Source organism: Rhinatrema bivittatum, chromosome 14 (assembly GCF_901001135.1).
Source record: "Rhinatrema bivittatum chromosome 14, aRhiBiv1.1, whole genome shotgun sequence".
In the NCBI taxonomy this organism is placed as follows: Eukaryota; Metazoa; Chordata; class Amphibia; order Gymnophiona; family Rhinatrematidae; genus Rhinatrema; species Rhinatrema bivittatum.
In genome coordinates this window covers 78,777,228-78,797,168 of record NC_042628.1, presented here as the reverse complement: position 1 = coordinate 78,797,168, position 19,941 = coordinate 78,777,228, and the positions used below count along the sequence as shown (strand labels likewise).

Genomic DNA, 19,941 nt, shown 5'->3' with positions numbered 1-19,941 from the left:
ACACCAATAAGACCGAACTACTCATCATAACGCCACACAAGAACACCTCAACAAACTCGCAACCTGATCCTTCCTCAACAACAGACCACTCCAAGCTGAAGCAAGTCCGCAGCCTTGGGGTCATGATTGATAATCACCTTACTTTGAATAATTTCATCTCAACCACAATCAAGAATGGCTTCTTCAAATTACATACATTGAAAAGAATTAAACAGTTATTACATCCTCAGGATTTCCGGACTGTGTTACAAGCCACAATTCTACCAAGGATTGACTATTGTAACGCACTACTACTGGGTCTCCCTAAAAGCACAATTCAACCTCTTCAGATGTTGCAGAATGCCGCTGCTCGTTTAATCACTAATACTCGACGGCATGAGCATATTACTCCAGCACTAATGTTCCTACATTGGCTACCCGTATCATTTAGAATTACTTTTAAAGTTCTCTCACTCATCCACAAATCAATTCACAACCAAGAGATGCAATGGTTCTCTGATCAGTTCATTTTTCGCACCTCCAACAGACCAATTAGAAACATTCACCAAGCGAAATTAACTGTCCATCCACTAAAACACATCAAACATGTGTCCACCAGAGACCGATCATTCTCCATAGCTGGTATAAAAATCTGGAATAACATGCCGTTGGACCTGCGGCTTGAATCCTGTCACAAAACTTTCAAACAAAACCTTAAAACATGGTTGTTTGAACAAGCATTCACACTATGAATCTCATCTAACCTAAATTTCAGCTATACCATATGATTCCTTACCTTCTCCAAGTTCTTATACTCGACAATGGTATTTACTATCTGCAACTCCATACCCCCACCTGGTTTATCAACTCAGGCGATTATATATAATGAGACGTTGGTTTGCCTCGGACAGATTATTTACTCCTGCAAATACATGGTTATTAATATTCTATTGTGCGATATTTATGCATATTATTTGAAACCCATGTTTCTCTGTAAAGCCTGTTGCTATTAATTGTTTTACTGTTTATTTTATACTGTTTCATGTAAAGCCTGTTGCTAAATTAATGTTTCACTGTAAACCGAGGTGATGTATTACTATACGTACCGCGGTATAGAAGAACCTATAAATAAATAAATAAATAAAATAAAGCATGGATGTATCTTTCTGCATTTTCTAATAGGTTATATTCCAATCTTTTCACCTTGTGTGAAAACGCTATATAAAACGCTCTGATCCTACAGTCCCCCAACTTCAGCGTCTGTTACCAATTATGACATCCCCACTCACTCAATTCCTTGGGCTTTCATTTTTCACACTAACACTCTTTAACGCACAATTTCGAAAAAAACACATTTAATCAACGACTATCTCCTGGACTCACAACCAGATATATGTGCAATAACTGAAACCTGGTTGAAACCCACAGACCTAGCCCTTATAAATCAACTACCCACTCACCTCTATGATATCTATTCAATTCCGAGACCTAAAAAAAGAGGGGGGGGGGGGAACTCTGCTTAGCTGCAAAAAAAGAGCTGAGTCTATCCCTACAGATTTCTATACATACCTCACGTCTGGAATTTGCCCTCTTTAGTTCTAAACATCTCCAAATTTGTTTACTCTACGCTCCGCCTGGCCTCCTAGACTCTGATCCATCTCCTCTCATCGAGCTCATTGCCAAACACATAAAAAATGTCATCCTGGGAGACTTTAACCTGCACATTGATGTGATCCCCCTATCCTCCAACTGCGAAATACTATTATCTTCCTTCAAGGCTATGGGCTTCTCACAAATCGTTAAAAGCCCCACGCACAAAGCGGGGCACACACTGGACCTTATATTCATAAACTCTGGCCTTACACCTTCTTCCCCCCCTCTTTGCTCCCCGATCCCATGGTCAGACCATCTAATGATCACAACGGATCTCTGTATCAAAGACAACCCTTTGTCAACAACCACTAAAACCACAATCCACTATAGGAACTCTTGCTCTATGGAAAACCTAACCTCTCACCTATCATCGGAACTCACTAACCTTGACCTTTCAGATGCAGAAGCAGCCATCTCTACATGGCACAGCATCACAAACAAGGTGGCAGAAAAACTTTGCCCCTTAAAAACTAAAGAGCTTGACCCATCCTGTAAAAACAAAAAACCATGGTTCACTCAAGAACTAAAAAACATCAAACTAGAACTGAGAAAAAAAGAACACGCATGGCGAAAGAGGCCATCCAACGCTACACTAAATGAATACAAAACACTGATGCACAGTTACAGAAATAACATCCTTCGCACAAAGAGAGATTTTTATGCCCATAAAATTCACAATTTTTCCTTTGACACCAAAGCACTGTTCTCATATGTCTCAGAGCTCACTAAACCCACCTCCCCAGTTATCCCTGACAATCAAGCTCAATCCAGATGCACTGAACTTGCACAATTCTTCGAAAACAAAATCCTGAAGTTAATAGCACCGCTGGCTATGCATAATACAGAACCTCCTTCTCTCTTATCTCCCCCCTCCAGCCAGAAAGCAAACCTAGAATCCTTCGAACCCACTTCCACACTCAAAATTGAATCTATTCTCAAAAAGATGAAACCCTCCAATCATCTGATAGATGCCATTCCATCCAAATTTCTACTCGCCATCCCAAACATCATTGCAAAGCCCTTAGCAGAGATCATCAACCGTTCGTTAACCCAAGAAGAAGTACCAGACACGCTAAAAACAGCCACCCTCAAACCTCTCCTCAAAAAACCCAACCTGAACCCAGCAGACCCAACCAATTTTCGCCCCATCGCTAACCTACCGTTTATCGCCAAACTTATGGAAAGAATAGTTAATAAACAGTTGTCAGAATTCCTAGAAGACCACAAGATTCTCACAACAACCCAATTCGGATTCCGCAAACCCCTCAGTACCGTAAAGCACTCGATCCTCATCACCTGGCTCTCAGACATTGGCATCTCTGGATCAGCCCTCGAATGGTTTAGATCATTCCTTACCAACAGGACATACAAGGTTAGAATAAGCAACAAGGATTCTCACCCGGTCAAGTCCCTCAAGGATCCTCCCTCTCCCCAACCCTGTTTAACATCTACCTTCTCCCCCTGTGTCATCTGCTCTCAAGCCTAAAGATCACTCACTTTATATATGCCGATGACGTCCAGATTCTGCTGCCAATCACTGAATCTTTATCCAACACCATCAACTTCTGGAACAAGTGTCTTCAGTCCATAAACTCCCTCCTCACTAGCCTCAACTTAGTTCTCAATACTTCAAAAACAGAACTTATGCTGATCAATTTTGATGACAACTTTCAGGCTGCCAACAATCTAATCACACCATGTTGGATCCCACCCACACATGTCAGAGACCTTGGCGTCACCATTGACAATAAGCTGAATCTCAAACAATTTGTAAAAAACACAACGAAAGAATGCTTTCACAAACTACACGTATTGAAAAAGCTGAAACCTCTCCTCCATTTTCAGGACTTTAGAACAGTCCTCCAAACAATTCTATTCTCAAAAATCGATTATTGCAACTCTCTGCTAATTGGCCTACCAGCTATCACAACCAAACCATTACACATGTTGCAGAACTCGGCTGCCAGGATTCTAACTAACTCTAGGAGAGGTGAACACATCACACCAATACTAAAAAACCTTCACTGGCTCCCTATTAAACATAGAATCATTTTCAAAGTACTAACCATAACCCACAAGACCATTCATTCCCAAACTTCGCTAGATCTAAGCGAGCCACTTCGTCCCCACGCATCACTAAGACCTATCAGAACCAGCTACTTAGGCACTTTATATGCACCTCCAGCCAAGTCACTACTTAAGAAATGAGCTTTCTCGACTGCCAGCCCTGCTCTCTGGAATGCCCTCCCCACAGACCTTCATCTAGAAACCTGTAGTCGAACGTTCAGAAAAAAGCTAAAAACTTGGCTTTTTACAAAAGCCTTCACTTAACAGTCTCTTCCTAGGTTTTTGATTCACTCATTTTCATACCCCACCACGTTAGAAGTCTGTCACCGTAGCCCTTAATTCTCCTGTTTAGCTCTACTCTACTTCAATATGCACCCATGCTTATTAAGTTGGTTGTAATTCCGACTTTGTTGATTGTTATTTGTAATAATTTTATAATTTTAAATCTTAAATTCTAAGTTGTCCTCAGCTCTACCTATCAGTTCTCAGCGTTATCAATAAGTTCTCATGATGTTAGACCTGTTATTTGTACCCTCTTGTTCGATAGAATGTTCTATGTAATTTCCAACTTTGGTTCTATGTAAACTGACGTGATATGTACCAGTACATGAACATCGGTATATAAAAGCTCTTAAATAAAATAAATAAATAAATAGTATTCTCATGACACCACAGCTAAGGGAGATTGTAAGACATGGAGAAATGTGTGGGAAACCAAGACTTGTTCCTCCCAAGCATATCATCATTCACCTAAGCTGTGTAAACCTTTGCTGATTAGAATGGGGAATCTCACAATGAATTTATGGTTTTTTGTTCGGCTTGCTGTACACAATTAAGAATTCTGGCTTAAGATTCTTCTGGGGATATAGTCAAAGGTAGTGAAACTGATGGAGATGTATTAATCTGGTTAATTTGCCCTGTCTTAAAATGATTGAGAAGACATCTTGTTCACAAGAACCCTCTTTTGATTCTTCTTTCCTAGCAATGCAATGTCCTGACAACAGCCAGTACAAGATCTGTGGTAGTGCATGCCCGACCACTTGTAATGATGATGCAGTCAAATGCACTGAGTCTTGTGTGGAAACCTGTGAATGCAACGATGGCTTTGTGCTGGATGAGGGGAAATGTGCTCCTAAGAGCATCTGCGGCTGCATCTTTGAGGGCCGACTCTATGAAGCCAATGAGAAATTCTGGGGAGATAAGAAGTGTGAGAAGCAGTGCATTTGTGACCCAAAGACCAAGAAAGTAGAATGCAAGGCCACCAAATGCAAAGCCAACCAGAAATGTGATGTGGTTAAAGGCATCCAAGATTGTTATCCTATGACCTACGGTAAATGCTCAGCTTCAGGAGACCCTCACTATCTCACCTTTGACAATCGTAAATATGACTTTCAAGGTACATGCATCTACCTTCTTACTGGGCTATTGAGAAAGAGCGAAGACTTGAATGACTTCCAAGTCTATGTCCAGAATGACAACCGAGGCAATAAAGCTGTGTCCTATACCACTCTTGTTCAAATTCAAGTTTTCAATTTTGACTTCATACTCAGAAGAGCGAATCCTGACAAAGTGATGGTAAGTTAGAAATATCAATTGTTGTGTAGTTTTTTTATGTATTTATTTTCTGGTTTATTTATTTAAATATTTTTAACCTATGCTATCTCTGATCCTAGGTGAGATTGCTATGACAGGTACTACTTGCATCCTCTCCCAGTCTCCCTCCCCCCTCTACCTCTGTTTTCAAATGGTCCTAGGAATGATCTCTATATTGCACCACTATTCATGAATGATGATCTTTAATGGAAATATATGGTCGCAGCATAGGTCAATTACATACAATAATTCAATAATTTGGTGAAATGTTTTTGTTGCTGCTACCCTTAACAGAAGGCGTGGGGTTACCCTGCAAAGAGCAGCAGTTGCTACAACCCTTAAAAAACAAAATTAAATTAAAAATAAAATAAAAAACTTGCTGGGCAGAGTAGATGGATCGTTGTGGTCTTTATCTGCCGTCATTCACTATGTTACTGTGATACTAATCACTGAATATAATCAAATATTCCAGCAACGTCTCAAATAACCATAGGGTGACCACACCCTCATCTGCTGAAATTTCACTTCACAAACAATAAGCATCATGCTGCCACAGGGTTGACCGTTGAAGCCAACCCCCATTCCAGCATTTCGCTGTCTGGGATGCAGAGCCATCAAAACCTTGAATCTCAAGTTATCCTGCATTTTGATCCTTGATTACCAGGTAAAACATTATTTGCAGTGCAGTGACATCGCAGGAGTCATTTATGAATATGCAACATGATCTCCAGGTGGTGATTAGACCATTTCCACCTGTCAAAGCCAAAGACGTGACAGGTAACTAGACTCAGCTCTCACCCACCCATGCAACGTAAGGACAGGAAGTCTGGTTACTTGCTGTTTCCTGCCCGACCAGCTTTTAACACTTTTCATTCCTTGCTGTGCCCCTGGACATAGTCAACCCCAGCGCAGTAGCTACGACTGTTTGGTATTCTGCCACTGCCACTGTGCCATACCCGTGCCCTACCGTGCCCCAAAGAAGAGGCTGCTGGGTGGGCTGACCCACACTTATATTGTGATAACAGCCAACCCTTAGCCTAACCTGTCTCTCCCTGACCCAGCCTTGAGATTTAGAGCTGGAGCACTCCCTGGTTGTGGCTTCCCCACTCCTATATGAGGATGAGTTGGCTCCTTAACCAAAAATGTAAAACAAAATACATAGCAAAATTATTCAAGCGGCCTTCCAACATTGTGCTCTAATTTGCAAATGTCTATTAATCAAATATCCTTTTCATTCCACTACTCTTTATATGCCTGCATAAATCAGAACTTCACTTTTTTCCTGAACGTTTTGATGCATACTTCTTGTCGCAGTTCTTCCAGCAATGAGCTGCAAATTGTTTAACTTGCTACTGTGAACACACGCTCTCTTGTCTCACATAGGCAAAATCCCCAGAAAGATGTGATCTTAATTGATGAGCAGGCACATAAATCACTTGTCTTTGCATTTGTTTCTGCACTTGTTTGTTAGCTCCTCGCTATCACTCTTGTTCCTTCTAGTCCCATACCCTGCACCTGTTTAATGTAATTTCAACCTGCAGTTATGATGTAAACCGGTATGATGTAATTACTAATACTGGTATAAAAAAGCTCTAGATAAATAAATAAATAATACAGAGAGGACTTTACAGTATAGAACCTTAAACAGTAAGATTTTAACTTTATCTACCTGTTGGAATCGAGGACCCTTGGACTCAGGTGGAGTTGGCGCAAATTACAGGGAGGAACCCTGCAGGTCCCCACCATCGGCATGCGGAGTTGGAGGAGGTAGGGGCCTAACTGGAGCTTCACCTATACCTGCCCACAATCCCCTTGAGTTGATCCTTTGGGTGCCAAGGCAGCAGGTCTTAGGTAGGGGCCTCTGCTGCTGATCAGAGGATCCATCAAGGTTGATGGATATTGCAGGTGAATCTAGAAGCATGTTGGGGTCAGTGTCAGACAGCAGGCAAAGATGTCTAGGAGGCAAGCAATGGTCAGAGGCAGGTGGCATTCGAGGAGGTCCAGAGGAAAGGCCAAGGTCAATACTGGGAGTCTGTCCATAGAAAAAGTGGGGCAGAGAGGCAAGGCAGGAAGGCAAGAAACAGCAGAGGAGGCAAGGCATACTGGAGAACTGAGCATGGGACTGACGAATGAGACGAGGACCACAAGAGCAGGATAACGAAGACACTGGGACCAAAGACACTGGAACTGGAGAATACAGGAACAGGACCACTAAGGCAACTCACCCTACTAGGCTGTAGGGAGATCTGTTGCAGAGACATCGGAAAGATGTCTTCAGTGGCGTTATATAATCCAAGGAATGTGATGTTATCAGAGGGCGCCTGCTGGGTTTTCCCACTGCTAACCCTTTAAAAATAGGGGCGTCGGACGCACGCAGGGCCAAACATAGCAGGAATTAGGCCCGTGCCAGCTAAGAAAAGTAGGCCCCTATGTAAGGTTCTGATGTGATACTTAATAAGAGAAATTGTTTTGTAAATTTCCCAAATAATTTTTATTTATTTAAAAAGGCTTTACGAGCTTTTTTGTTAGCAAAGTCTTCAATTACAATTGAAATTTTTATTTATACATGTTAGAAATAGATATATTTAACTTTTTTTTAAATTTTGCCCAACAAAAGTAGGCCCCTTGAACATTGTAGGCCCTAGCCAAATGGTCATACTGGCACCCTCTCTTTCCTGGATTGGATGCGCGTGTGCTTTAGGAGGAGCGGAGCCCGACTTTGTCATCGGCTTTTTGCTGTGGGGATCTCTAGCAGCATCCTGCCTTACTGGAAGCTGAGGCGGCTTGCCGGTATCCTGGCATAAGGGGAAAGGCCCAGCCTGAAAGGTGAGTGTGACGGTTCACAGGAGGAGCCCGCAAACTGACAAATGCAACAGTTTCTCCCTTCTTAAGACTGAGGCTCGGGATTTCTTGGGGTAGTGTAGATGGAACTCCTTCAGTAGATTACAGTCTAGAATGTTGGAAGATGGCTTCTAGGAGTTATCCTCTGGGCCGTAATCCTTCCAGATGATGAGATATTCAAGTTTCTTACCCCTGCGGTGGGAGTCCAGGATCTCCTTGACCTCGTATATTGTTTCCCAATCAATGATTAGCTCTTGAGGTTCTGCTAAATTACTAAAGAGCCAAGAGAGTATCAAGGGCATAAGTAATGAGAAATGGAATACATTGTTCATTTTGAGAGTTGCTGGCAGCTTCAATTGATTAGTAATTCTTGCAGTACTGGACGGGGCTAATGTAGCGTGGAGCCAGGCTCATGGAGGGTACTCGCAAGTATAGATGATATGTACTGAGGCACACTTTCTCTCCTGTTTTAAACTGCAGAGCTGGTCTTTTGTGGGCGCCTGCCAATCTTCTGGATTAGGAGGGTGGCTCATACCCATAGTTCTTGCAATCAGTGGGCCGACCTTTGGCCCGCTGGCAAAGGCACGGTTTCCGGCAGTGGAAGCAGAGGCAGTGGTTGTTTCCTGTGGATCAGCAAAGAGAGAGAGGATCCGGTAGCTGTGCTAACTTGGGAATTGTGGGAAAACTCAGCCCAGAGTAAGAGAGTGGCCCAATTGTCCTGGTGCTCATTGGTGGTGCTCATTGGATGAATGGAAAAATGCTTTGAGAGTCCGGTTGGTACACTGCACTTGCCCATTTCCTTATGTAATCGTGAAATCTAGCGTAAGGCCAAATTTCTTGCATAGGTAACGCCAATATTTTGCTGTAAATTGTACTCCTCTGACAGGATATGCTTTTGTATGCCATGCAGATGGAAGACATGAAGAGTAAAGATGCATGCAAACTTGAGTGCAGATGGGAGGCCCGGTAGTGGGATAAAGTAGAGAAATGATCTATGACTACCCAGATCATGGTGGCACCGTTGGAGAGGGGAAGCTCTATAATGAAATCCATGACAAGTGGATCCAGGGTTTCCTGGGGGCTGGCAACAGCTGTAACAGCCCCCAGGGTCAGCAATCCAGTTACTTCATTGTGAACAGGTTAGGCATGAATCAACATAGACTTTGATGTGTTGCTTCATCTGAGGTAACCAGTAGTAGTGCTGAAGCATCTCAAAGGTCCAAGCCATCCAGGGTGACCTGAGACACGGGAGTCATGTGCCCATTTTAATAACTTCATGCAGCTAGGATGGTGCGACCATCTTCCCTATAGGGACGGTCATGGAGGTAGCTAGGAGTACCTTGGCAGGGTGAATTATATGCCTGGAATTTTCTGAAGTATCCTCAGTCTGGAAGGAGTGAGAGAGAGCAGTTGCCCATTGGTTCTTGAGCATGGAGCAGTACCGCAGTTTGAAGTCAAAGCAGGCATTTAATTGCTGAGTTTGGTGAAGATGTTTGAAGTTTTTATGGTCTGTCTATATTGTGAAACGTTGTTGAGTTCCTTCAAGTAAATGCCAACAGTCTTCAAGAGCCAGTTTCACAGCCAAGAGATCTCGGTCACCAATGCCATAATTGTGCTCTGCAGGCAAGAACTTTTGTGAGGAAAACTAGCAGGGACAAAGCACTCTTTCTGGTGAATGTTGGCTTAAGACTACTCCTATGCCCAGGGTGGAGAAATAAACTTCCAGGATGAATGGCTGCATGGGTCTGGGTAGTGCAAACATGACCCTTCCAAAAGATGTTCTTTAGTCTTTGGAATGTCTCTATGGCCTCGAAGGGCCATCCTTGGTGTTAGCACCCTTCATTTGAGAGCGGTGAGAAGAGCGGCTATGGTGGAATAGTTTGGGATAAACTGGCTATAATAGTTAACAAATCCCAAGAATCTTTGCAGTGCACGGAGCCCTACTGGATGAGGCCCATCTCTGATTGCTTTTACTTTGTCAGGATCTATGTGGAATCTGTTAAGTGAGATGATGTACCCCAAGAAAACACATTTCTCCAGCTTAGCGAACAAGTTGTTCTCTTGCAGGCGTTGCAGGACTGTGCGGAGGTCTTGAGAGAATATTAGTATGTCATATAGGTACACAACTACACAAGTATAGTGTACCTAGATGATATTAACCATCTTTTTGAAACTGCTGGAGCATTGCAAAAGCCAAAGGGCATGACTAAATACTCTGAGTGGCCATCCTGAGTTTTAAAAACCATTTTCCACTTGTCACCCACCTTGATTCGTACGAAGTTGTATGCCCCTCTGAGATCAAGTTTGGTGAAGATTTTCACGCCTTGGAGGCGGTCGAAGAGCTCTGATATCAATGGTAAGAGATAGCGGTCCATCATTGTGATCATGTTCAAGCATTGATATATATCAGTATAACAAAATTTGTTCAGCCATTGCTCCCTTTTTAGAAATACAAAATTACCCCTGCCACTCTATCAATTAGAAAACCATAAACATAAAAGAGTGTTTATTCCCCAATTGATTTTATTTCTCTTATTGATATGCCGCTCTTCACACGTCTAAAGGCAGCTTACAAAACAAAGAACATTCACAATTTAAAACAACATAAAACCAATACATACAACATCACAAACACAAAAATCACTAGTCTGAAAAAAAAAGAACAGTTTTTTGTTATTTCTGGATTCTGGAAAACGTCCTTAGTATGTCATTGCACAGCCCTATATGTTGATTGACTTAGATTTTCAATGCTATTTTCTACAGGTGAATGGGTTGCTGATTAATCTGCCATACAGCATCAACAATGGGGAAATCATAATCTACAAACAAGGATTCGATGCAATAATCCAGACTAACTTTGGATTCAGAACAACCTTCAACTATGATTCTCGAGTTTCAGTAACCATCCCAAGCACTTACGCCGGGGCTGTTGGTGGTCTCTGTGGAGACTTCAATGGAGACCCAGGCAATGACCTGATCATGAAGAACGGCATTACCACAACAGATGCGACTGTCTTTGGGAAGAGCTGGAAGATGAAAGATGTCCGTGGATGCTCAGAGGAAGACAAGGGAGACTGCTCTGATAGGGCCTCAGTCGAAAGCCGCCAGAGAGAAAGCAAAGGGGAGTGCGGAATCCTCTTGGATAAGGATGGCCCCTTTAGGGAGTGTCATACCAAAATTAATCCCCAGGGCTCTTTCAAAGACTGTGTGTATGACTATTGCTTCTACAAAGGTCGTCAAGATGCTATATGCAAAGTCATTTCCAGCTATTCCGCAGCTTGCCAAGATGCTGGTGCCACTGTCTATGCATGGAGGTCTGTCAAACTTTGCAGTGAGTAGTCTATTTTATTTATTTATATTCTTTTTTATACCGAAGTATAGCTGAGTGCCTTCACCCCGGTTTACAGTGTAACAACTTCATACAATGAACAGGTTATAAATTATAACACAATATAAACATAGTTATAACATATCGGCAGCAGCAGAGTATAACATGTTAGAATGAGACAATTTAAGGCTTAATTTAGAAGAAACTTATTAAAGAAGTATTAGAGTTCAAGATGAAGGTTGATATTGATATATAAATTGATCATATCAGTCTGTGAATGATTGTCTAAACAACCATGTTTTTAGTTCTTTTTTGAATGTTTTGGAATCTTTGATGGAACTTAGGTATTCTGGGATAGAGTTCCATTCTGTTGGTCCAGCTATAGAGAAGGCTCTATGTCTGGTAGAGGATAGTTTCGCAGATGAGAGAGGAGGAATGATTAGCTGTAATTTGTCAGAAGACCTTGAAGGGCGGGGTGATTTGTGAATTGCAATCATGTTGTCCAGAGATGAATTGTTGTCTTTGTAAATTTCGTTATGTAGAATGGTTAAGGATTTTTATTTAATTCTCTGTGAAATTGGTAGCCAGTGAAGGTTTTTTAGGGTTGGGGAGATGTGATCAAACTTCCTTTTGCTGGTGAGCACTCGTGCAGCAGCATTTTGAAGTAATTGTAGTGGTTTTAGGGAGGATTTAGGTAGTCCTAAGAAAATTGCGTTGCAATAATCTAGGCTTGAGAAAATGAGGGTTTGAAGAATTGTTCTGAAGTCATTCGGGTACAGTAATGGTTTGAGAAGTTTGAGGATCTGGAGTTTATGAAAGCCTTCTCTCGTTTTTATAGCTATGCAATTCTTAAGACTCAGATCATAATCAATCCAGATGCCAAGATCCTTTATTGGATTTTTCATTTGAATGTTGGAGTTGTCGATTTGAATGTAGGGAATTTGAGAAGAATGAGTTGAGAAGTTTCTTTTTATTAAGATCCATTCAGTTTTGTTCATATTTAAGCATAGTTTTAGTTGGTTGAGAAAAATTTCGATTGAATTGAGGTATTTTACTGTGAGGTATATTGCTTCTTCAATGGTAGATGTTATGGGGATAAGTAGTTGAATATCGTCAGCATAAAGAAAGAAGGTGATGCCAAGATTGGAGATGAAATGACAGAGTGGTAGAATAAATATTAAAGAGGATGGCAGATAAGGCAGATCCTTGTGGCACTCCTGTATCTAGAGGGTAGGGATCAGATGATATGTTATTAAAGGTGACTTTGAAAACCTGTCTTTTAGAAATGAAGTAAACCAATCAAGGGTATTTCCGGCAAGTCCTATGTTGGCAAGGCTTGATATTAGTAAATTGTGGTCGACTGTATCGAAGGCAGCAGATAGATCGAGCATAATTAGTAAGTGGTTCAGATTGTTATCAAAGCCTCTTATTAATTTGTTAGTTAGGTTTAACAGAAGGGTTTCAGTGCTGCGGTTCTTTCTGAAGCCATGTTGAGCAGGGTGAAGTATGTTGTTGTATTCAAGATGCTCATTTAGTTGAAGCAAAGCTGTTTTCTCAATTTAGCAAGTAAAGGAAGGTTTGAGATTGGTCGATAGTTGTTTAGATCATTGGGATCTAGGTTCTTTTTCTTTGGGATAGGAGTAATAGTTGCAGTTTTCAGATTAGATGGAAGAAGACCCTCTTCAAGTGATTTGTTAATAATTGCAGCTAGTGTGGAGAAATAATATGTGATATTTCCTTTAGAATACGGGTAGGAATAGAATCTAGTTCATGTTGAGCTGGGTTTATTTTTTGAAGCATCTTTTCTAATTTAATGCTGGAAATTGGCTCAAATTTTGACCAGGAAGTTGATGGAGAAGTATTGTGAGGGATAATAAAAAAGAAGGAGTGTTGTTAAAGGAGTCTGAGATTTTGTCAATTTTGTTTTTAAAGAATTTTGCTAGGTCTTGGCTCAGGTTGTTAGTATTGGAGGTTGGTTTGCTAGTGTTGCTGCTTTCTATGAGGTTCTTTACTATGTTGAAGAGGGAATTTGATTTATTTGTGGCGTTTTTGATCTTTCTGCTATAATAATCACGTTTGGCGTTTAGGATTGCTTTCTTGTATTCAGAGAGTTTTGAATGATATCTTTGAATGGTTGTTTGGCATTTGGATTTGCGCCATTCTTTTTCCAACTTTCTGAGGTTAGATTTTAAATTCGAGAGTTCAGAGTTGAACCAGGGATTGTTTTTTACTCTGTTGTGTTTTATAATTTTTGTTTTCTCTGGATTTATGTTATTTGCAGTTTGTTTTGTTAGATGAAACCAGGACTGGGTAGCATTATGGATACTGGATAAGTCTAAATTTGTGAGTTGTTTTCCCAGTTCTTGTTTGAGGGAGTTGAGTTGGAAGGGGGGTCTGTATTTGAAAGATAGTGGTGTGTTGTATTCAGATAAATTGTTTGAGATAATTTGAGCACTACATTTAATGAGAAAGTGATCAGACCAAGGAATGGGTTTGATAGATGTAGTAAGATTATAAAAGTAATGGTTGGTGAAAATTAGATCTAGGGTGTTACCAGCTTTGTGAGTAGGGTTGTTTATAATTTGAGTCATGTTGAGGCTGGAGAGCATGTCAAGAAGTGTTTGATAATTTTGGGATCTGGGAGAGTTATTGGTGTGGAGGTTAAAGTCTCCAAGTATAATGGAAGGTTTTTTAACATTGATATTGGTTATGAGAAATTCCATCAGGGTGGAGATCTCAGTGTCAAGGAGTTTTGGGGGGCAATATATCAAGCAGATTTGAAGAGAATTCGATTCCAGTAGTGCAATTTCAAATTTTGAAGGGAGGGTTTGAGGTATCAGTTTCCTGTTATAATGTTTTTTTTTTTATAAGGAGTAGAAGTCCGCCACCTCTGCATGATTTTCGTGGGATGGAGAATAAGTCATAATCATTGTTGGTTAGTTGATTTGTGAGAACCGTATCAGTTTCTTTAAGCCACGTTTCAGTTATTGCGAAGAAATCAGGGTTCTTTGTGTTTATCAGGTCTGATATGAGCATTAGTTTCTTTGTTAGCGATTGAGCATTTATCAGGAGGAAAGTGAGGTAGAGAAGGTTTTTTGCTTGTTTGAGAAGTGGGATATTTATTAGGTGATTTTTTGATTTTTTTGTAGCACTTGGGGTGATCCATTTTGGATAAAGGTTTAAGATTAAACAGCTGAACGCGGAGGCCTTCTTCTTACGTGCAGCATGTTACGATCCCCCCTGCTGCTGCGCTGCAGGAGGTCTCTTACCTTCCTCCAGAGGCCGCTCTGAAGCCAGGGCCTCGCCTACGTTCCATCCGGGACTTGCTCCAGGGCCTGAGAGGCCTAGCTGCTCCTGAGGCATGCCTGTGGCTTGTATGCCTCAGCGTTTGGACTTCCTGTTACCAGCCACGCCCGTTTCCCTAGGGGCTGGCCCGCAGCTCTCTACCCTAGTTATAGGACCAGCGGTGGGCGGTCCTGGCAAACTCCTCCCAGGGAGTTGCCTTCTACCTCCAGTACTTAAGGACTTTCTGTTCACTGTGTCTTGGCCTTCGGATTGTGCATTACAGTTGCCTGTAACCTTGCCGATCCAGGTCCTCCATGTTTTGATGGCTTCTTGTCTTGTCTCTGTCCGGATATCCGCTGCCTGATGTTTGCCTTGATGGATCCCTGTCCAGTGTCTCTGCCTAGATGTTTGTTCCTGTGCCTACCAGCCGTAAGGACTTCGGATGTGAGTATCCCAGCATCGGAGATCCTGTTCGCCTGGGTCTTCCCCGCGCCCTCCTTCTCAGCGTGGTCCGCGGCCAGCCTTCCTAGGCTGTGTAGGGCGCGTCTGGGACAGGGTGGTCCGCGACTCAGTCCCACGGGTGGGCTGAGTAGGGCGCCCTGATGGACAGTGCAATGTTCCCGTCCAGCCTTGTCTACAGTGTCTGCTTCAGCCCTTGCCCGGATGTCTTCCTGTCTCTGCCTTGACCTGGTTCCTGAGCCTTCTGTCCTGTTGGGCCCTGGCGTGGCCAACAGGAGGGATTCGTCCCACGGGCTCTTGAGCTTCTGCCAGCCGAGGGGGCTTCGGATGTGAGTATCCCAGCATCGGAGTTCCTGCTCGCCTGGACCTTTCCTGTGTCTCGCTTCAGCCCTTGTCCTGATGTCTCCGTCTTGCTTCAGCCTGCTTCTGCCCCGTCTGATGTCTGCTGTTTAAGGACTCTGTCTGCCCTCGCCTCTGTCCGGCCTGCTGCCCATTGCCGTTCCCTGCGGCAGGTCCGAAAGGGCCGGGAACAGTCGGAGGACCGTTCATTAGTCAACTTCCCTGTGTTGGCTACCATGGGCATGCAGGTCCGGCTGAGGGTCGGACTCCCTACTTCTGTTCCTGCCTGTCTGGCTCACCATGCCTGCTCAGCTCACCTCCCACGGTGTGGCCTTGGGCTCCTCCTGGGGTCCTGCCGTGGCCCAAGGGCTCACCACCCGCCCGAGACGACCGCGCCCGCGCGTGCTTGTAACAGAATCCGAAGGCCATGAGCTCGGTGAGCTGTGCTCGTGATGGACTTGTCTAGTTCCAGGATTTTTTCTCTTGTCTGCTTTTGTTTCTCGACCTGCTGGAGGCGCCAGCTTCTGCTTTGCTTACGACCTGCTGGAGGCGCCAGCTGTTTGGGTTCCCACGACCTGCAGGAGGCGCCTGCGCCCAAACCATTGTTTCCTTGTTCCCAGGATGGAGTTCCACGACCTGCAGGAGGCGCCTGCGCTCCTCCTGATGTTGCTATAGTTTCTGCCCGCCCTCCCCCCCTCTTGTTCTTGCTCTTGCTTCTGCTTGCTTTTGCCTGTTTCTGCTTGTTTCTGCTGTGGGTGTGCTTGTTTCTGCTGTGGGTGTGCGTGGGTGCTTGTTTGTGCTGTGTGCTGCGTGGGTGCTCGTCCGTGCTGTTTTCCCTGTGTTGCTCGTTTGTGCTGTTTTCCCTGTGTTGCTCGTCTGTGCTGTTTTCTGTCTTTCGTTTGTGCTGTTCTGTTCCCGCTTGTTGTTTTCCACTTGTGGGCTCCCGTCCTCCTCGTTCCCGCGTTTTCTTCCCTGCTTCCTGTTTCTCGCCCTTCGCTCTTTCCCCCTTCGCTCTCTCGCTTTCCGCTCTTTCACTCTCTGCTCTTTCGCTCCTGGGCTCCTTCGCTCTCTGTTCCCTTGCTCGCCGCTCTCTCGCTCTCTGTTCCCTTGCTCCCTCTTTTGTTTGTGTGTGTCGGTCGCGCGGTCTCCGTTCGTTCGGTCGCTGCTCGCGCGGTCTCCGTTCGTTCGGTCGCTGCTCGCGCGGTCTCCGTTCGTTCGGTCGCTGCTCGCGCGGTCTCCGTTCGTTCGGTCGCTCTCGTGTTCCCTCAGTCTCTTGTTCCCTCAGTCTCGTGTTCGCGTGGTCCCGTGTTTCCTTGGTTTTGGTTGGTCTCTCGTCGTGTTTGTTTGCTTGCTTGCTTGTGGTGTGTGGTTGTTTGTTTGCTTGCCTGCTTGCTTGTGGTGTGTGGTTGTTTGTTTGCTTGCCTGCTTGCTTGTGGTGTGTGGTTGTTTGTTTTTGTTTGCTTGCCTGCTTGCTTGTGGTGTGTGGTTGTTGTTGCTTGCTTGTGGTGTGTGGTTGTTTGTTTTTGTTTGCTTGCCTGCTTGCTTGTGGTGTGTGGTTGTTGTTGCTTGCTTGTGGTGTGTGGTTGTTGTTGCTTGCTTGCTTGCTTGCCTGTGGTGTGTGGTTGTGCGCTTTTCTTGCTTGGCTTTTGTTTTGATCCCTCTGTGAGGGGGGGGATTCTTTGAGGGGGGGGGGGGTACTGTTACGATCCCCCCTGCTGCTGCACTGCAGGAGGTCTCTTACCTTCCTCCAGAGGCCGCTCTGAAGCCAGGGCCTCGCCTACGTTCCATCCGGGACTTGCTCCAGGGCTTGAGAGGCCTAGCTGCTCCTGAGGCATGCCTGTGGCTTGCATGCCTCAGCGTTTGGACTTCCTGTTACCAGCCACGCCCATTTCCCTAGGGGCTGGCCCGCAGCTCTCTACCCTAGTTATAGGACCAGCGGTGGGCGGTCCTGGCAAACTCCTCCCAGGGAGTTGCCTTCTACCTCCAGTACTTAAGGACTTTCTGTTCACTGTGTCTTGGCCTTCGGATTGTGCATTACAGTTGCCTGTAACCTTGCCGATACAGGTCCTCCATGTTTTGATGGCTTCTTGTCTTGTCTCTGTCTGGATATCCGCTGCCTGATGTTTGCCTTGATGGATCCCTGTCCAGTGTCTCTGCCTAGATGTTTGTTCCTGTGCCTACCAGCCGTAAGGACTTCGGATGTGAGTATCCCAGCATCGGAGATCCTGTTCGCCTGGGTCTTCCCCGCGCCCTCCTTCTCAGCGTGGTCCGCGACCAGCCTTCCTAGGCTGTGTAGGGCGCGTCTGGGACAGGGTGGTCCGCGACTCAGTCCCACGGGTGGGCTGAGTAGGGCGCCCTGATGGACAGTGCAATGTTCCCGTCCAGCCTTGTCTACAGTGTCTGCTTCAGCCCTTGCCCGGATGTCTTCCTGTCTCTGCCTTGACCTGGTTCCTGAGCCTTCTGTCCTGTTGGGCCCTGGCGTGGCCAACAGGAGGGATTCGTCCCACGGGCTCTTGAGCTTCTGCCAGCCGAGGGGGCTTCGGATGTGAGTATCCCAGCATCGGAGTTCCTGCTCGCCTGGACCTTTCCTGTGTCTCGTTTCAGCCCTTGTCCTGATGTCTCCGTCTTGCTTCAGCCTGCTTCTGCCCCGTCTGATGTCTGCTGTTTAAGGACTCTGTCTGCCCTTGCCTCTGTCCGGCCTGCTGCCCATTGCCGTTCCCTGCGGCAGGTCCGAAAGGGCCGGGAACAGTCGGAGGACCGTTCATTAGTCAACTTCCCCGTGTTGGCTACCATGGGCATGCAGGTCCGGCTGAGGGTCGGACTCCCTACTTCTGTTCCTGCCTGTCTGGCTCACCATGCCTGCTCAGCTCACCTCCCACGGTGTGGCCTTGGGCTCCTCCTGGGGTCCTGCCGTGGCCCAAGGGCTCACCACCCGCCCGAGACGCCCGCGCGTGCTCGTAACACAGCAGTAATAGCAGTAGTGGCGACAGTGACGGCTTGAATCAGATATGAGTTGAAGTCTGAATGATGACCTATTGATGATAGCTGGGAGTTGCTGGAGGTTGAAAGAGAATCGAGTGAAGATTGCTAATAGTAGAAAGAGGTTGAGTTGGGTTGAAATTAGGTTGATTTATGATGAATGTTGATCGGGTAATGCAAGTTGGGGGTTGCATAAGGTTGAAAGATGATGTATTATTGAGGGCGGTAAGATGTATGACGGTTAGATAATGTCCGGGCAAAGAAAGCTGGAAGATTAGTGAGATTGAATGAGTTCTGAGTGATTGAATGCTGGCAGATGAATGAATGATGCTGATTGAAGATTGGGTAGTGAGTGAAGGAATTTGATAGACTTTTTAGGTTATGTTAGGAAATTGTGTCTATTATGTCTATAGCTTTCTTTATATTCTCTGTGTCAAACAATATTAGTTTAGAAGAGAGAAATCCTCAGTGAACAAGAGCTTCAACCTAATATTAATTACACCTTCTGTTGTTAAAGTGCTTTGTAATAAAAAAAAAGTTTTTGATAAGACGCCATGGGAAAAGACAATTTTCAATGAAATTTTCTCTCCTCTCAGCAGCTAAATATAGCCACCAAATTTCACAACGAAGCTAAATTTAATACAGAAAAAGCTGTGGGAGAGGTCGGGGAGATAGAGGCTTTCATTTTGAAACTTCACCCATAATATTCCATGCATATTTTACACCTGCTATAAAGCAGATACAAAGTTTACAAATTTGCTTGCAGGTCCACAGATATTTTGCAAGCTCCCTTCTGGTTTTAAACCATACTTTGTTGTGTTTTTCCTTCTGTGATATCATAGGATGTATTAGGATTCCCATAATGAAAGAAAAGCTGGAAGGTACATTCTCATGTTATATAATAGACTAGCCTATCAATTAGCAGGTGACATTTATTTACTCTTTTCCTTTGGTGTTGATACAGTCACAGTCCTTTTCGAGGGCTAGAATTTGGAAGGGCAGTTATGCAATTTTCAAATGTGAATATGACATAGCTGTATATTTTCAAAATAGATATATTCAGTGCACTTAATAGATTTGACATGGAAGTCAGTGCTTACCCACACATAGTTAACCCAAAGATCTTATTTTTACCAAGATACATAAGAAGGACATTTTTCAAATGGATTTGATTTAGCCAGGTAACCAATAAAAGTATGCATCATGAAAAGCCCTTTTATAATAAGAAAATATGGTTTGTCATTTTCTATCAACGTATAGCCAATCGCAATTATATGCATTAGAGATGTGAATCGTGTCCTCGATCGTCTTAACGATCAATTTCGGCTGGGAGGGGGAGGGAATCGTATTGTTGCCGTTTGGGTGTGTAAACTATTGTGAAAAATCGTTAAAATCGTGAGCCGGCACACTAAACCCCC

The 19,941-nt window shown here is 44.1% G+C and overlaps 1 protein-coding gene across 1 annotated transcript in view; it reads left to right on the top strand.

Annotated features, from left to right (window-relative positions):
- LOC115075644 (IgGFc-binding protein-like) overlaps positions 1–19,941 on the top strand; it is a 126,483-nt gene that overhangs the window by 68,818 nt on the left and 37,724 nt on the right. The window contains exons 12-13 of the mRNA XM_029576218.1: positions 4,682–5,274; positions 10,897–11,464. Coding sequence (XP_029432078.1) covers positions 4,682–5,274; positions 10,897–11,464 — 1,161 coding nt within the window. The remainder of the gene's footprint in view (positions 1–4,681; positions 5,275–10,896; positions 11,465–19,941) is intronic.